The sequence below is a fragment of the Gymnoscopelus microlampas genome (genome assembly GCF_963454915.1).
Source record: "Gymnoscopelus microlampas genome assembly, chromosome: 17".
Classification (NCBI taxonomy): Eukaryota; Metazoa; Chordata; class Actinopteri; order Myctophiformes; family Myctophidae; genus Gymnoscopelus; species Gymnoscopelus microlampas.
Window position 1 is genome coordinate 11,154,884 of NC_139954.1, and position 15,147 is coordinate 11,170,030.

The following is a 15,147-nucleotide window of genomic DNA, read 5'->3' on the forward strand; positions in this document are numbered from 1 at the left end:
GAGAGATTAAAAAAAAGAAAGAATGAAAAGGAAATAATAATGATATAATTGTATAGCACCTTTCATGACATGAAATGCAGCTCAAAGTACTTTACAGAGCAAGAATACAATTACAGAAAAAGTACAACTAATTTAACAATAATGCAAAAAGAAAAGCAAAAGCATAAAACAACATAAAAATAAACAACAATAAAATAGAGAGGAATGAATTTACAGCGTGAGTGAAAACTCTGTAAATGCATGATGGATGGATGGATAAATACATGTTTTCCAACAATAATAAAGAGTTGTAGGCCTACCTTGTAGGCCGACTTATCTTAAGTCTTGCGTATTGGTTGTGGTATTTGTTTTGTCTTTGGGACCAAAATATTATAAAATTGCCACCTTTTAGGATGGACTACTTACAATAAATACATGTTTGCAGTGAAACAACCTTTTAAAATGTAGGCAATATTTTAACATATTTACAGTAATAAAATGTTAATAAGACTCTACCTTTTGGACCTGACCCGACGTTGAGAACCAGAGTTGTAACGAATACTATAGCTGCAACTTCGGATAAGCGCACTCATGTATTGGTTTGTATTGGACCAGTGCGCACAGTGCCTTATATCCGAACACACCCTAAGTCAAAGAGAACAGGTGGGGGAGATTGTGGAATAGTTATAGGTCATACAAACATAGCAGAGTGACACTTCCGTTTGCTTCGCTGTGGTTGCTCATTAGCAGAATCGAATAGGCTTTCGTGTGCACGGACACTTCCTTTTGCATGCCTAAGAAGAGGAAGCCACTGTCTGAGGTTCTAGAAACTGCACTGCAGAAATATTTCTATCTTGGAAATCTCCAAAACCACCCTCTCACTCAATCTGGCTTAATGATGTGATGTACTTTGTAAGCTTAGACAAAAAATATTTCTCTCTTGGAGTAACGACTGAAAGCTTTTTTGAGGCATGAGACCTTTCATTGAATACTTTAATGACCATACCTATCCAGAATAGAATGCTCTGTGTGTTTAAAGTGTAGCGAACAGTGGATTTCAGTGTTTCTCCCACTGGTGTATGACACTGGACAAAGTACTCAACCCCAGTACTTGAGTAAAAGTACAGATACTAATGGTGAAATTTACTCCACACTTTTACTAAGTAAAAGTAGCTCAGTCAAATATTAAAATATACTTTATTCAAAAGTACATTAATTGTAAAAGTGCAAGTACAAGCAAAGAAAGGGTAGAAGTACATTCATTCTATATATATATATATATATATATATATATATATATATATATATATATATATATATATATATATATATATATATATATATATATATATATATATATATATTAGGGCTTATCTATGACTCATTATATCATTATATCATATTTGTAATTATATGAAGTATGTACACTTTTACTAGACTGGGTCTATGTTGTTTAACTTATCTGTTGCCTAAATTGCTACTGTCCTTCACACAGTGGGGGTTGGGGGTATAGTTGTGTAGTCTTTCTTATCATCTATATTTGCTAATAGTATGTTGGGTTCGTGCATATTTTCAAACAAAACAAAAACAAGTATCAGAAAATGGGTGGCCCCCCTGAAGTGACTCCGAGGACCGCCTAGGGGTCACGGACCCCCTGTTGAATACCGATGATGTAGATCCCAGTGCAGAGTGTGTACTGTGATTGTGATGGTTTCCTTCTTTGAAGAACACAGTGTATGGCCAATTGCATTTTAGGGAAGAAGGGGGAAAAAAGGGGGAAAAAAGAGCAGCCAACCTAAATGTAACCTGGAGATTTCACAGTTATAAGAAGGGCAGAGGGGCCCCTTTTAATCTACTGGCCTACATACAGGAAATGCAAAACCACAAAAAGCCTCTGCCTGCTGCAAACCTTTGAGTGCATCTCAGCAGTCATTTCAACCAGTCAATATCATATTCTTTCTTTAGGCAAATCAAGTGATAAAATAATTTAAAGCCTATATCCTAAAGTGAGCTGTTCAACATAAATTAATTATCGAGTAAAAATCTGCCTTCTTGTGGCGCTATAATAGGGCAATGTTAAAAGGGTGGCATTTGTTCCTCAACATAGTACAAATGTGCGTGCAAAGTTTCACCGCAATCGGACGCTGTGTTTATGATTTGCGGCATTTTGTTAAAAACGGGCCACTCCTGCAAACTTTAGATGTCAAACTTAAAATCAAATCAAACTTTATTTATATAGCACGTTTACAACAGCTGAACTGACCAAAGGGCTGTACATGGTCAAAACAAAAAACAGTTAAAAGCATACAAACAAAAGAGAAACATCAAAACAATTATTTTGGCTTTGAAAACCCCAATAGACTGGGCAGATCTGATGGGGAGAGGCAAACTATTCCAGAGTTTGGGGGCCGATCTTAGCCAATCAGGATGGAATATGAAAAATCAAACAAATCTGTCTTGATCACATGACTATAGAGTTCATGTGTACCGATTTGCGTGAAATTTGGATAAAATCTGAAGGAGTAATATAAAAGAAATAGTTTTACATAAGTCGGCCTCCTGGTGGCGTTATAAAAGGCAGATGTGAAAAATGCAGAGCGATGTTTTTTCCTTGGCCTCTAGGGAGTGTGCATACAAAGTTTTACACAGATCAAATGTCAAGTGTCATTTCTTCCTCGGCCTAGTGGGATGACTATAGAGATACTGTGTATACCGATTTGTGAGATTTTTGGACAAAATCTGTAGAAGTAGTCAAAAAAAATATTTTGCACAAATGTATTGACAGCTTATTGAAGAACAGAGAATAGGCCTACAGTACATTTGTTGGTTGTGCACTTGAGATCCATCAGAAAATGGTACAAAATTAGACCCATCAGTGGTAAAATGATATATTTGTATAATTAAATTAGTTTTATTTCTTTAATAGTTCAACTAATTTTGTTTAACTTTTACTTCAAAACTTTTAAATTCAAATGATAATCACTTACTATACTAAGCTAAATTGCCTGCAATAAAAGCATATCTAAAATTAAATTTCTGACTTTGTCACTATTTTCTGTACGAGTACTGTCAAAAATTGTTTTGCGCAAATTGGCCTCCTGGTGGCCCATGTGAAAAAGATTTGGGTTTCTGCTCTGGCATCCAGGGAGTGTGTGTGCACAGTTTGCTGCGATGGGGCCTACGGTGCCGGAGATTAGCTGTTCACAGACGGAAGGACGGACACACACACACGGACTGACGGACGGACGGACGGACGGATAGGGTGCAAAACAGTCTCGGCTAAGCATTTCGGCCTGGCGAAGACAATCAATAATCGTTGTTAATGAGAACAATGAAAAAGGGGAAACGACATGCACATCCCCAACCCAAACTTGGGCAGGTGCTGAGCGACGAACAGTGTACAGAGAAAATAAATAAACGCTGTCACCCCTCAGACTGGGAAGAGCGTTTTGCTCGAAACGTCAGCTTTCTTTGGTGCAATAAAGCATCTGTCGCATTGGAGCCCTCAGTGTGTGAGCGTTTATTTATTTTCTCTTTTAATGAAAACAATAAAATATCTTGGAAATTTACAAATGTGGTCTTGTGTGTCTGATTCCTTTTCACCAACAAAGGTAGGTACATTTATGTCACTAAAGCCAATTCAATAAATGTTTTGGCTTGTTTGCGACCATTCATAACCTTGTACTTTATACAGTAGGTACACTACAGCATGCTTTCTTTAACACATTAATACAGAAAACACTCATATAAAAGCCAACAGTTCTGTAGAGAGGGAGGAAGAGAGGAAAGAAAACATTCTTGAAGTTTTAATCTTGACTTCCCTTTTAGTTTTTTTGGTGTGCGATGTTGATGTGGTTATCTAGTATGTCTAGATGACTATTATTGTAGGTGTGTGATGCTGTGGTATATCTCTATAAGTGTATTTAACTAGCGTGGGTGTCTAAATATGATGCTAGGGGGAATTTACACTGGCATCCACCTGTAGGCTCTGTTTCTATATTTAAAAATCACACCCTGTGTGAAGCCACGTGTCACGTGAAGCTTGACCAATCACTTTGTTGACGTACGCACCAGACCAATCAGAACGTTGACGCACACGGACAAAGTCAGGTATAGAGCAGGATCCGTTCTATACCTAAAGGTATAGAGCGGCTAGCGCCGCTAAAAATAAAGTTTGTATACATGCCTAAAAATAAAAGTCACATATTGCACCTTTAAATCTATCTTCCTGTTATGCTGTCTGGCATCCAAGTCCACACACAAATGATGGTGCTCAAAATTGTATAAACCATAATGACGAACATCTGAGCCTTTACAACTACACTTTGACTATTCCTATGTCACTCACTGTGACATCTCTAGCTGGGTTGAAGATGTGCGTCCATGGTGACTTGTGGGGGGGCTTTGCTTCTGAGCGTGGCCATCAGTTGTCTCCGGAAGATCTTACACAGGAATATGTAGATGAGCGGATCCAGACAAACGTTTGTAGTCGACAGCCACAAGGTGGTCTCCTTGGCGATGTAGAGGCCATTCTCTGCTCTGCAGCCGTCATCTGTGCTTTGGGATTGGGTCAGCGTGTAGGGAACAAGGACAAAGTGGAAGGGGGCGAAGCAGATGAAAAACACTGCTACCACCACAAAGACCTTTGCTTTGGTTCTGCGACTGGTCGCTTCAGAGCTGCTCTTGGAGGCGTTGTATGACTCATACACCGTCCTGCTGATGAAGGTATAGCAGACCACCATCAGAGCCAGTGTGCCCCAGAACACCACCTGGACACAATACATCAATAAAAAGCATAACAAAGCATGAGTGGAGTCCAGCTGCAGCTTTGCAGAGTCCTGAGAATGGCCAACCCCAGAGAATAGTCAGTGTGCGTTAAGTCCTGCAGTTGGCTGGGTGGAAGTGACATGCCAGCCAATCTGTTTACATTAAGTATCTAGCTAGCAATCCCTCAAATGTCAAGTACTGTGTCCAATTTTGAAACAGGTGGGCTATTCCGTACACCACGGCTTGCTAACATGGATGGCACACTTGTCGACATGCGAGGCCATCGGCTGCTTGCCTTGTTGTGATATAAAAAGTAATGCACTTATTGTAAAACCATTACTTATTACAAGAATTTCAAAAGTAATATGTAATCTCTGTCAGACACATAGAGTACTACAGCCGTTTGTCCATCGACGCTTTCTGTCCCACACATTGCTGCCTTTATCCATCAATGTTTTCACAAAATGTCCACAAAGTGTCCATCAGTGTCCTGAATTAGTCATTGTATGCCCACAGCTTGGCTGCTGTCACCATGTGAATGTTTTTAAATCACTTTTATCACTTAACTTCTCTCAGTACACAAATACTTTTCTTAAGCTTTTAACTGTTAAAAACATGGTTGTCAGCAGTCATACAATTAATTGACAATTACATTTTATGAATAAATATTGGTTTGGGTCGTGACAAGCAGGGACTGATAGGGTCCCTGATGAAAAGGTTTGTGCACCCCTGCATTAAAAGTATCAAGGCTTTCTTCCCCCTGCTATAATGTTGCAAACAATAATACAGTATATCAGTTGCATTTAGACCAGGGGTTTTCAATGTTTTTCAGGTCAAGGACTCCTTAGCTGAGAGACAGCCAAAGCAGGGACCCCACTGCATAATTGTATAAAATGGTTGCATGTTAAACCTTTCTTTCTTTCTTTCTTTCTTTCTTTCTATGCAACCTGATGAGACTTTCAAAGCTAGCTCACCATATTCACTGTAGGGTTATTATCTTTACATTATCTTCACTAATAATATACTGGAGTCATGTTAATAATGTTTCTATCACACATACATTTGGTGGCCCCCCTTGTAGTAACTCTGAGGACTCCCTAAGGGTCCCAGAGCCCCTGTCGAAGACCTATGATTTAGACAATTACAGTGTAAAATGTGTATGTGTTACCTGACAGGAGTAACTGGATACCTTATACCAGTTCAGACCAGATTCACTCTTCAGGGAGGTACACATCAGTTTGTCTCCAGCGAGCTGTGGTTTCTTGTCAGTCAGGATGGTGTTTGGCAGCACTAGAGATGACAAAACCACCCAGACAGTTGCACTCAGCACCTGACCAACCCTGACCTTCTGCAGAGCATATTTCCTGAACGGCCGGACTATCTTCATGTAGCGGTCCAGGCTTATGAGGCCCAGAAAAAAAATGCTCATGTACATGGAGAGGTAGAACAGCATGGCCGAGTATCGACAATAGAAGACACGCAGGCGCCAGGAGTCCACACCCGCCTCACTTAGCACTCTCACAGGGATGGTCAGTGTCATAAGCATGTCAGCCACCACCTATTGGTGAAGAATCATATCATTTATCACTGGTTTGTTTAATTTGCACTGACACAAATATTTCCAGCACAAATCCCTTCACTTACCAAATTTTTTAGATAGACCCTTAATGTGGAGGTAGTGGGGATGTTGTAGAAGATCCATGCAGCCAGGCTGTTCAGTGCCAGCGCCACTAGGAAGAGGATCGTATATAGACAGGGTAAAACCACAGTGGTCACACTGGAATATAGATCACACTTCATGGACTGATTGGATGTTGTGGTGTTCATCTTCACAGCCTTGGTCCACCTTGAGAGTGGAAAGGGGTTCATAGTGATAAAAAAGAAAAGGAAATAATAATAATAAACTTTTTTTGTATATCACCTTTCATGACATGAAATGCAGCTCAAGGTGCTTTACAGCGCAATAATACAATTACAGAAAAAGTACTAATTTAACAAAGCAAAAAGAAAAGCAAAAGCATAAAACAACATTAAAATAAACAACAATAAAATAGAGAGGAATTAATTTACAGCGTGAGTGAAAAATCTGTAAATTCATGATGGATGGATACATGTTTTCCGACAATAAAGAGTTGTACTTTGTAAGCTGACTCATCAGTCTTGGGTATTGGTTGCTGTATTTGTTTTGTCTTTTGGACCAAAATATTATAAAATGTCCACCTTTTAGGATGGACTATTTACAATAAATACCTGTTTGCAGTGAAACAACCTTTTAAAATTGAGGCAACATTTTAACATATTTACAGTAATAAAATGTTAATAAGACTCTACCTTTTGGACCTGAACCGACGTTGAGAATCAGTGTTGTAACGTATACTAGCTGCAACTAAGTCAAAGAGAACAGGACGGGGTAATACCAACGTAGCAGAGTGACACTTCTGTTTGCTTCACTCAGGTTGCTCATTAGCAGAATCAAATAGGCTTTTGTGTGCACTAACAGGACAAAGTGGTCAGACAAAACTGATCACTTCCTCTCTTATCTGCATGTATAAGAGGAAGCCTAATTACAGTGGTGTAAAGTAACTAAGTACATTTACTCAAGTACTGTACTTAAGTAAAATGTTGAGGTATTTGTACTTTACTTGAGTATTTACACTTTCCAATACTTTTACTTCTACTCCACTACATCTCGGATCCAAATATTGTACTTTTTCTCCCCTACAATTATTTGAAAACTTTAGTTACTAGTTACTTTGTAAATTTTGATTATTATTACAAAACATACATTAACCCTAATTAAACTTTGGCTTTTTGAAAATAGCCAATCTACAAGCTCAGATCTGCTATTTTTAAAAGATTTGTATACGTTTGAAAACTTGAAATGGGACATTCTGCACAATTAGTACTTTTACTTTTGGTACTTTAAGTACATTTTGATGCCATTACCTTTGTACTTTTACTCAAGTCAATTTGTAATTCCGGACTTTTACTTAACGTAGTATTTCAACATCGCAGTATTGATACTTTTACTTTAAGTAAAGAATTTCAGTACTTTTTCCACCACTGCCTAATTATCTCCACCAGACTGAAAGGCTGTCAGGTGGAGATTATGTTTTTTGATGTGAAACCGCTGAGGTTTTTATGGCGTGGCTCTGTAGGAGGCAGAGACTGAGCACAGGAAGTCAGAGATCCACATGGAAGACACACCGTTAGACCCTGTCTTGTCTTATGTGTATTTTATGTCCTTGATATGAATCAGGTTTTGAAAGGTACAGTAGTGGTTATTGCAATACCGGTAATAAGAAGTTATGAGAGTATCTTTTGAATGCATTTAATTAACTTATAATAATAGAGCTGTGGAAACATTGCATGCAGTTTGTACATAGAACTTCCTCAATAGTGTGGACAAAATAACCAGGCAGAGTATTATAGCGGCATGGCTTCCATACGGCCAGTCTGCGACGTCACACGTCAGTCACCTAGTATATGACATTATGCATCTATGATGTACGACTCTGCAATTGAGCCCATCTACTGAAAATGGAGGGCTGGGGTTGACACTGTTCGGTGTAAGGAGCAGCATTGGCCACTATTATACAGTCCTTTACCATACTCAGTACTTTTTGCATTCACATTGTCAGTACATTTGGCTCTAATGGGAACTCAGTCCTCTTTCTGTTCACACCATAGGTCATATTTAGGGTTGGTCGCTGAAATACAGTGGCAAACGGTGAAGCGAACCTGGACAGGTAGCTATATTTTACCCCCAGAGGGTTTGGGGAGGAGGAGCGCTTGTTTTTGTTAACTCAACAAGGCAGGTAGGCACAGTTTTGTTTCAGGTGATAAACGTCCACTATGGCTTGTCAACTCGGACAGCACGCTCATTGACGCACAAGGCCAACGGATGCGTAGGCGCTCGGGTGGCGCTTGGAGTTGTGAGTTCAAATCCACCGTGGTGCATCTGGCTTTGTTGAGTGTCTATATGAACACAATTGGCTTGTGTTCAGGGGATGGAAGACGTATTCCTATGCGGGCTGGTGCGGCACCTGTCAGCAGGGAGTGTTGCACGGGAGTTCTAGGACAAAGGCACTGCGTCCTCCCGGAGGGGGCTCCTTACTGGCAGGTGAGTCAGTAGGATACAACAGCAGTGACAACACACAAAACATGTGTGGGGAAAAGGGGGATGTTTCATTGATATGCATTTGGGCTTTCAGTGATGAGCTGATCTCTACGACGTTAGCTTGTAGATCTGTTCTTTTTGGCAGGCAACCGCCTCCTGCGATGAGGTATAAAGTACCTTCTTTCCTGCACACATTTATGATCCTTAAGGTTTAAGAACCTCATTTTGGCGTTAATCAAAGCACTGAACTTCAGATGGTTTGGGTAACACAGCAGCATGCGCAATACACACCACACATACACTGTATTTAAAACATTGATGAACCTTGTGTCTGTTTCAGTAATAACAAACAGAGCCATTTCAATAACCCCAACAAACTTTCTGCCTCAGCTGTAGAGATAGGCCTATGGTGAAAACACCCACTCAGGTTATCGGCTTAAAGGGATAGTTCACCCCCAAAATGACTTTTTTTTCCTATCGATTAGTCACCCCATGGAGACTTCAATTCATGGATATTTTTTTGTTTTTGTCCCATTCCTAATAAAAGCCAATCATTTGATGACCGGCAGCGGTTCTGGTAGGAGACACAAAGAGTCTCCTTTGTGTCTCGTACCGGAACCACTGCCTACCGTCCCCCTGGTCATCAAATTATTGGCTAATCGATAGAAAAAAAAAAAAATATTTTTTTGGTTAACTATCCCTTTAATCGTCATTAAAGCGTCATCCCTCGGGGGACCCTGTTGCATGACTGTTGGAGTACAATGTCAAGTCCGGGGACCACCAGGGGTCCACCAGGGGTCCAAATGGACCCTTTTAAGCAGTTCCTTTACAGTCTCGTAATGCTTTGCAAATCACAGTATCTTACCACACCTTCGAAAGTCAGTAATGTCCCCACAGAATGATCCCCCCCAGTTCCACTTCAAGGCTTATTCATGCAAGCAGGAATGCGGATTAGACTGGTGGAGGGGAGAGGCCTGGAGGGACGTGTGTACACTGTATAAGTGTTCAAGGTAAGGCTGCAACCATAAATTATTGTCTTTATTTGGTTATTTTATTATTATTGTTTTGATTAAAGGTTCTATGGTATTCATTTTTTTAATGTTTTTTGAGGGGGTTTATGACCTCAATTACACCCAAAAAACCTGAACTTTGAACATTCAGTGGATTTCCTGTGGTCTGGTTTTTTTTTTTTATAATTAGGCTGAAAAGTAATCTGGGATTGGCCCCTTGACTTTGATGTCATAGTCACTTAATCCCTATACATACCGTACTGATGTACTTTATTTAGTAAGACATGAGAACTACAGTATATACTGTAGCATATGAGTAGCACAGCTTGTACTGGGAGCTGATGGTAGGTGTTGTGCTCCACCTCAGCAATCCATCTCCCAGGGGTCCAGCAAATTGTAACAGAGATAGACTCCCTCGTCCTCGGCTGATACCCACTTTTATACTTTCATACAGCAGTGTCACAAAACCAGCAAAAATAGCTGATCTACAAGCTCACAACGCGCCGCGATGTATTAACAGCGATTCTCCACCTTTTGAATTTCAAGGACCCCTATTTTCTGCCAATGTTTACCTCTGAGACCTCAACTCTACATTGTAAAATTCTCAATAATTATTCAACTCTGAGAGTGAACAGATGGAACCAAATGGACCTGTAAGAGTCCATTTGGTTCAATTTGTTCACACTCAGAGTTACAGACCCGTTAGGATTCATTTGGACCCTTCGTGGTCGCTGGAACCGACGCTGAGAGCCAGTGTATTAACAGATTAAATTAATAGCAAAATCTGTTAAATAAAGTAGTGTCAATTATTACTAGCATTCCTGGAGTGGGCTGGAATATAGATGTTATGGTATGGCTCTTAGGAAGCGAGCCACCTGAAAGCCATCATTTGTGTGTCCAAGTGTCCAAGGCTAATCTCGCAAAGAACTGGGCCGATCAGTGCCACATTTCCTGTGCATGCTGCCAGTGGACCAAGAAAGTAAATCCCTGAGTATTTTTCACATAATTGTGAATATTGTTTTTTAAGGTATGGCAATGAAGGGACCCGAGCCATATAGAAGAGGGACCTGTGCTGTCTGTGTGTCCAGGGCTAATCTCATTCAGCACCACATTTCTTGTGCACACTGCAGAAAGAGGCTGCCCAATTCTTTCTCTGTCTTATACTTTTTGAAATATGAAACTTTTTTAAACTTTAATTTATTTATAGTAGCCATTTTACCCCTTTTTTCTCCCAAATGTATTCTAGCCAATTAACCCCCTCCGCAGACATGTCTGTGTTGTCACTGCTGTAGAAATCTACACTTGCTGCCTCGCTCACCTGCCAGTGAGGAGCCCACACTGGGAGGCCGTAGTGCCTTCATTCTAGTCCTCCTGTTCAACATTCCTCGCTGACAGGTGCCACCCCAGCCAGCAGGAGTATGTGCAGCGAACAGGTACTGTACTTTGCACCACCAAAGCGCCCTTTAATTTTAAACTTGGGCTGCGAATCTTCCCAAATATGGAGGTATTAAGACCCCGTCTTGTGATCATATCTAGACCAGGCCTGAAGGCAGGGTTGCATTGCTCATGGGACGGCCTTGCACGCCGTGCAAGAACCTATTTGAACAGGAGCACGCGCAGGCACATGCATAGATTTAAAACAACTTTAAATTCACACCTCAACAAAGTTTACAAAGGCTCCCGACTCACACCAGATGAATTAACATAGGAATGAGCCTAGATGCATATCAATTGTCCATTGTGTGACCTAGTGTAGGTGTTAAGCGACGTGTGCGTCACGTCATTAAAATAGAGTGCAACCACTTTCCGATTCAGCAATGCAACACTGCCTGAAGGCAGTATGTTTTCTCCCCTATTATCTGTGTGTGTCTGCGGCTAATCTCTCAAACCACTGGGCCGATCAACGCCATTTTGTCTTGTGCACGGTGCCAGTAGGCCAAGGAAGGTAAGGTTGTCAAAGTGACTCTGCGACCTTTTCCATAAACCTGCTTTCCAGAAATGCAAGAGACAGTCCTGCGACGGTCCACCGACTGCAGCACGCCAGACAACAGCAGTCCAAAACTAAGTACGAGTCTTTTCTTCATTCGTTTGTTGTTGTCTTGTCTTTTTAGCGGCGCTAGCCGCTCTATACCTTTAGGTATAGAGCGGATATTAGCCCTCTATACCTGGCTTTTGCGTCAACGTTCTGATTGGTCAGGCTCGCCAAGGTTCTGATTGGTCAGGTCCGTCAACGTTCTGATTGGTCAGGCTCGCCAAGGTTCTGATTGGTCAGGTCCGTCAACGTTCTGATTGGTCAGGTTCGCCAAGGTTCTGATTGGTCAGGTCCGTCAACGTTCTGATTGGTCAGGCTCGCCAAGGTTCTGATTGGTCAGGTCCGTCAACGTTCTGATTGGTCAGGCTCGCCAAGGTTCTGATTGGTCAGGTCCGTCAACGTTCTGATTGGTCAGGCTCGCCAAGGTTCTGATTGGTCAGGTCCGTCAACGTTCTGATTGGTCACTATTCATGACATCATAGTGATGTCATGAATAGTAACATAGTGATGTCATGAATAGTGACCAATCAGAACGTTGACGGACCTGACCAATCAGAACCTTGGCGAGCCTGACCAATCAGAACGTTGACGCAAAAGCCAGGTATAGAGGGCTAATATCCGCTCTATACCTAAAGGTATATCTGCTACAAAAAGCTACGAAGATAGAAGCTGATAGAGTGGGTACCTAAAGTTTATTTTTTAGGTACCCACTCTATCAGCTATGACAGATCAGTTTTTGCCACTTACCTTGGAATGCATTTGGTGATTCGCTTCCAATGGCACTATTTAGTGCCACTGGAAGCCTTTTAATATTGTTTCTCTAGTAGAAACACATATCTATGACAAAATATATCAAAGGCGCCGCTACCTTCACACAGGTGTGATTTTTTTATTTCAAACAGGCCACCCAGTCGGTCAAAGGGTGGATATCTGTGTACACTCCTGGCCTTTCTTTTTTTCATGCCAAATAGTTGTAATGGTCTGCCGAGCTCTTGCTTCGCTCGATGTACTCATTGCTGATGAGCACTTCGATGCACTTCTTGATCATGCTGATGCTGGGGTTGAATCTGGCTTTGGACTGGTTGATGACCTCTTGGATTAGGGTGTTGTGCAGCAGTACCCTGCGGGTCTTCATGAGTCTCACTATTGTGGCTTGTAAATACATTTTGCGGTCCGCATCTATGGACCTCCTTGTCTGCTCCATCTCCTGTGGCGCATCTTTCTGCATCGATGGCGCGACCCTGACCTTTGTCCTATTACTGGTGAAGCCCATATTTAATGAATATGGGGAATCGGCTTCCATTTCCCCCTTTTGCGAGTCGTGGTTGAGCAACTTCATGTCCAGCAGGGACTTGATGTTCTTCTGCAGCTCCCTCTCATTCAGCTGGGTAGCGACCTGCAGCTCCTTGTAGGTCACCGCTTGGTTGTTGTTGAAGGCCAGCAGCACAGCCATTTGGTATGTGTTCACCACAACCGTGTAGGCCTTGGACAGGCAGTTTATCTTGACCTCACCTGTGCATAGAGGGTGCAGCCAGTTCAACTTTCTACCATTGAATTGCCCACAATAGAATGACTCAAACATCTGTACGGTGTTTTCTAGCTCCTGAGGGATGGCAAAGGTGTGGGAGGGGACTTGTGAGAGGGGCCAGGCTCCTGCCTGAAATACATAGATTTGGAAGCTGATGCCAAGGTCAACGAAACTCTGCTCCTTGATGTAGTTGTTGAAGTTGTTGTTGAGGCCGTCACTCATGGTTCTGTCCGTATAAATTCTGTGGAGCTTACTTGTGTACTCGTAACCACACTCTTTCTTTAGTCTGCTGATTGCAGCTTCTTCCGAGTCCATAGACAATGACATGCCATGTATGAACCGCTTTGCTAGCATTCTAGCATAATACCTCTGAAAGACATCCTTGTCGTCAATGTACTTGAATATGATAATAGCGTCGTCCAGTTTGCCCTCCACCTTGTTCTCCGGCATACCCTTTGCAGGCTTCCTGAGCAGACTGTCACAGTACTTGGCCAGCATTTCGGGGGCTTTGCAGATGGAATTGGGTTCTGTGTAGTTCACTACGGACGTCAAAGTCTTATCAAGTGCAATCACGAATTGGCGTTCCCCGCTCAGAAGCTTATCAAATTTCCTGCGAATCTCCAGCAAGGACTCAACAAACTGGGTTGGCATAGTTTCCTTAGAGAGGTTAGTAATGGCTCGGAGGGCCTCACCGTGGATATGGTCTTGCAGCTCCTTCGTCATGTGAGGTAAGCCACTGTTCACGGTCTGTAGTAGGTTGGACATGTTGGTGATATCGCCTGGCTTTTCTTGCCGGATGATGTTCTGACACTCCCCGAGGAGGTACTGCAGGTGTTCGCCCACCATCCTATGCTCGCATTCGTGTTTAACTTTGACTTGGAGGCTGTTGCAGTGGTGCAGGTGCTTACGTCGCTCCTCCTCACGTTTCAACCATGCAACAACCTTTTCCATATACTGTGAACAGTTGGGCTCTTGCAGTAGATGGGAGGCTTCCTGTTTGTAATACTCTCCCATTTGTGTCAGAAATGGCCCCTCAAAGATTTCCTCATGAAGCTGTGGATTGAACAACTTCTTGTACTCGTCTAGATGCTTCTTAAATTCGGATGAATTCGTTTTATAGTTATCTACGATTGTGTCAAGCAGCTTCCGGGCAGCTTCGACATTGCTGGCATTGATCATCATATTTTCCCACATTTCTTTTGTCAACTGTCCTATTTCCTTGAATTGATTGGCGGCGCCGTCAGACTTCATCTCAACTATGTGATTGTTGAAATACTTGTAAAGACTGTCCATGTGATCAGCGGCCTTGTTGTGCTTGTTCAGGTATCTGCGGTGCATGCTTTCAGGGTCCTCTTTTGACCCCACAACTTCCTTGGACAACTGGCAGATATGATTTATCAGAAACGTCTCGGTCTCCTTGTATAATTCTTTTGCATATACATCACACAAGTCATAAACGTCAGTCAAGCTCTCATGCCATATAGCTCGCCATTTAGGTCTCTCCAACTTGTCACAGTCACTCATCAGAACAGTGTTGACCGTTGTCTGTAGCTTCTTCCATGTCCTGTCAAAATCCGTCATCTTCAAGGACGTGTAAGGTGTGTTTGTAGATGTATAAAATTCCCTTTAATAGACAAGCCTTAATGTTTCCAAGCTAAAATACTCTGAAAGACCATATGAAAGACTACTCAAAGGAAAGGTCACTACTGGT

The 15,147-nt window shown here is 41.8% G+C and overlaps 2 protein-coding genes across 2 annotated transcripts; both read right to left on the reverse strand.

Moving 5' to 3' along the window:
- Positions 1 to 4,148: 4,148 nt before the first annotated feature.
- On the reverse strand, positions 4,149 to 7,168 carry LOC311064822 (P2Y purinoceptor 13-like). Its single transcript, XM_084084774.1, has 4 exons — positions 7,078 to 7,168; positions 6,391 to 6,592; positions 5,915 to 6,304; positions 4,149 to 4,748 (listed from the first exon to the last, which is right to left on the reverse strand). The coding sequence occupies exons 2-4, from the start codon at positions 6,571 to 6,573 to the stop codon at positions 4,338 to 4,340; spliced, it is 984 nt and encodes a 327-aa protein (XP_083940900.1). The 5' UTR covers positions 6,574 to 6,592; positions 7,078 to 7,168; the 3' UTR covers positions 4,149 to 4,337.
- A 5,698-nt stretch (positions 7,169 to 12,866) lies between these two features.
- Positions 12,867 to 15,017, reverse strand: LOC311064276 (cullin-2-like; the record flags this gene model as incomplete). Its single annotated transcript, XM_084084110.1, has 1 exon — positions 12,867 to 15,017. The coding sequence occupies one exon, from the start codon at positions 15,015 to 15,017 to the stop codon at positions 12,867 to 12,869; it is 2,151 nt and encodes a 716-aa protein (XP_083940236.1).
- Positions 15,018 to 15,147: the final 130 nt, after the last annotated feature.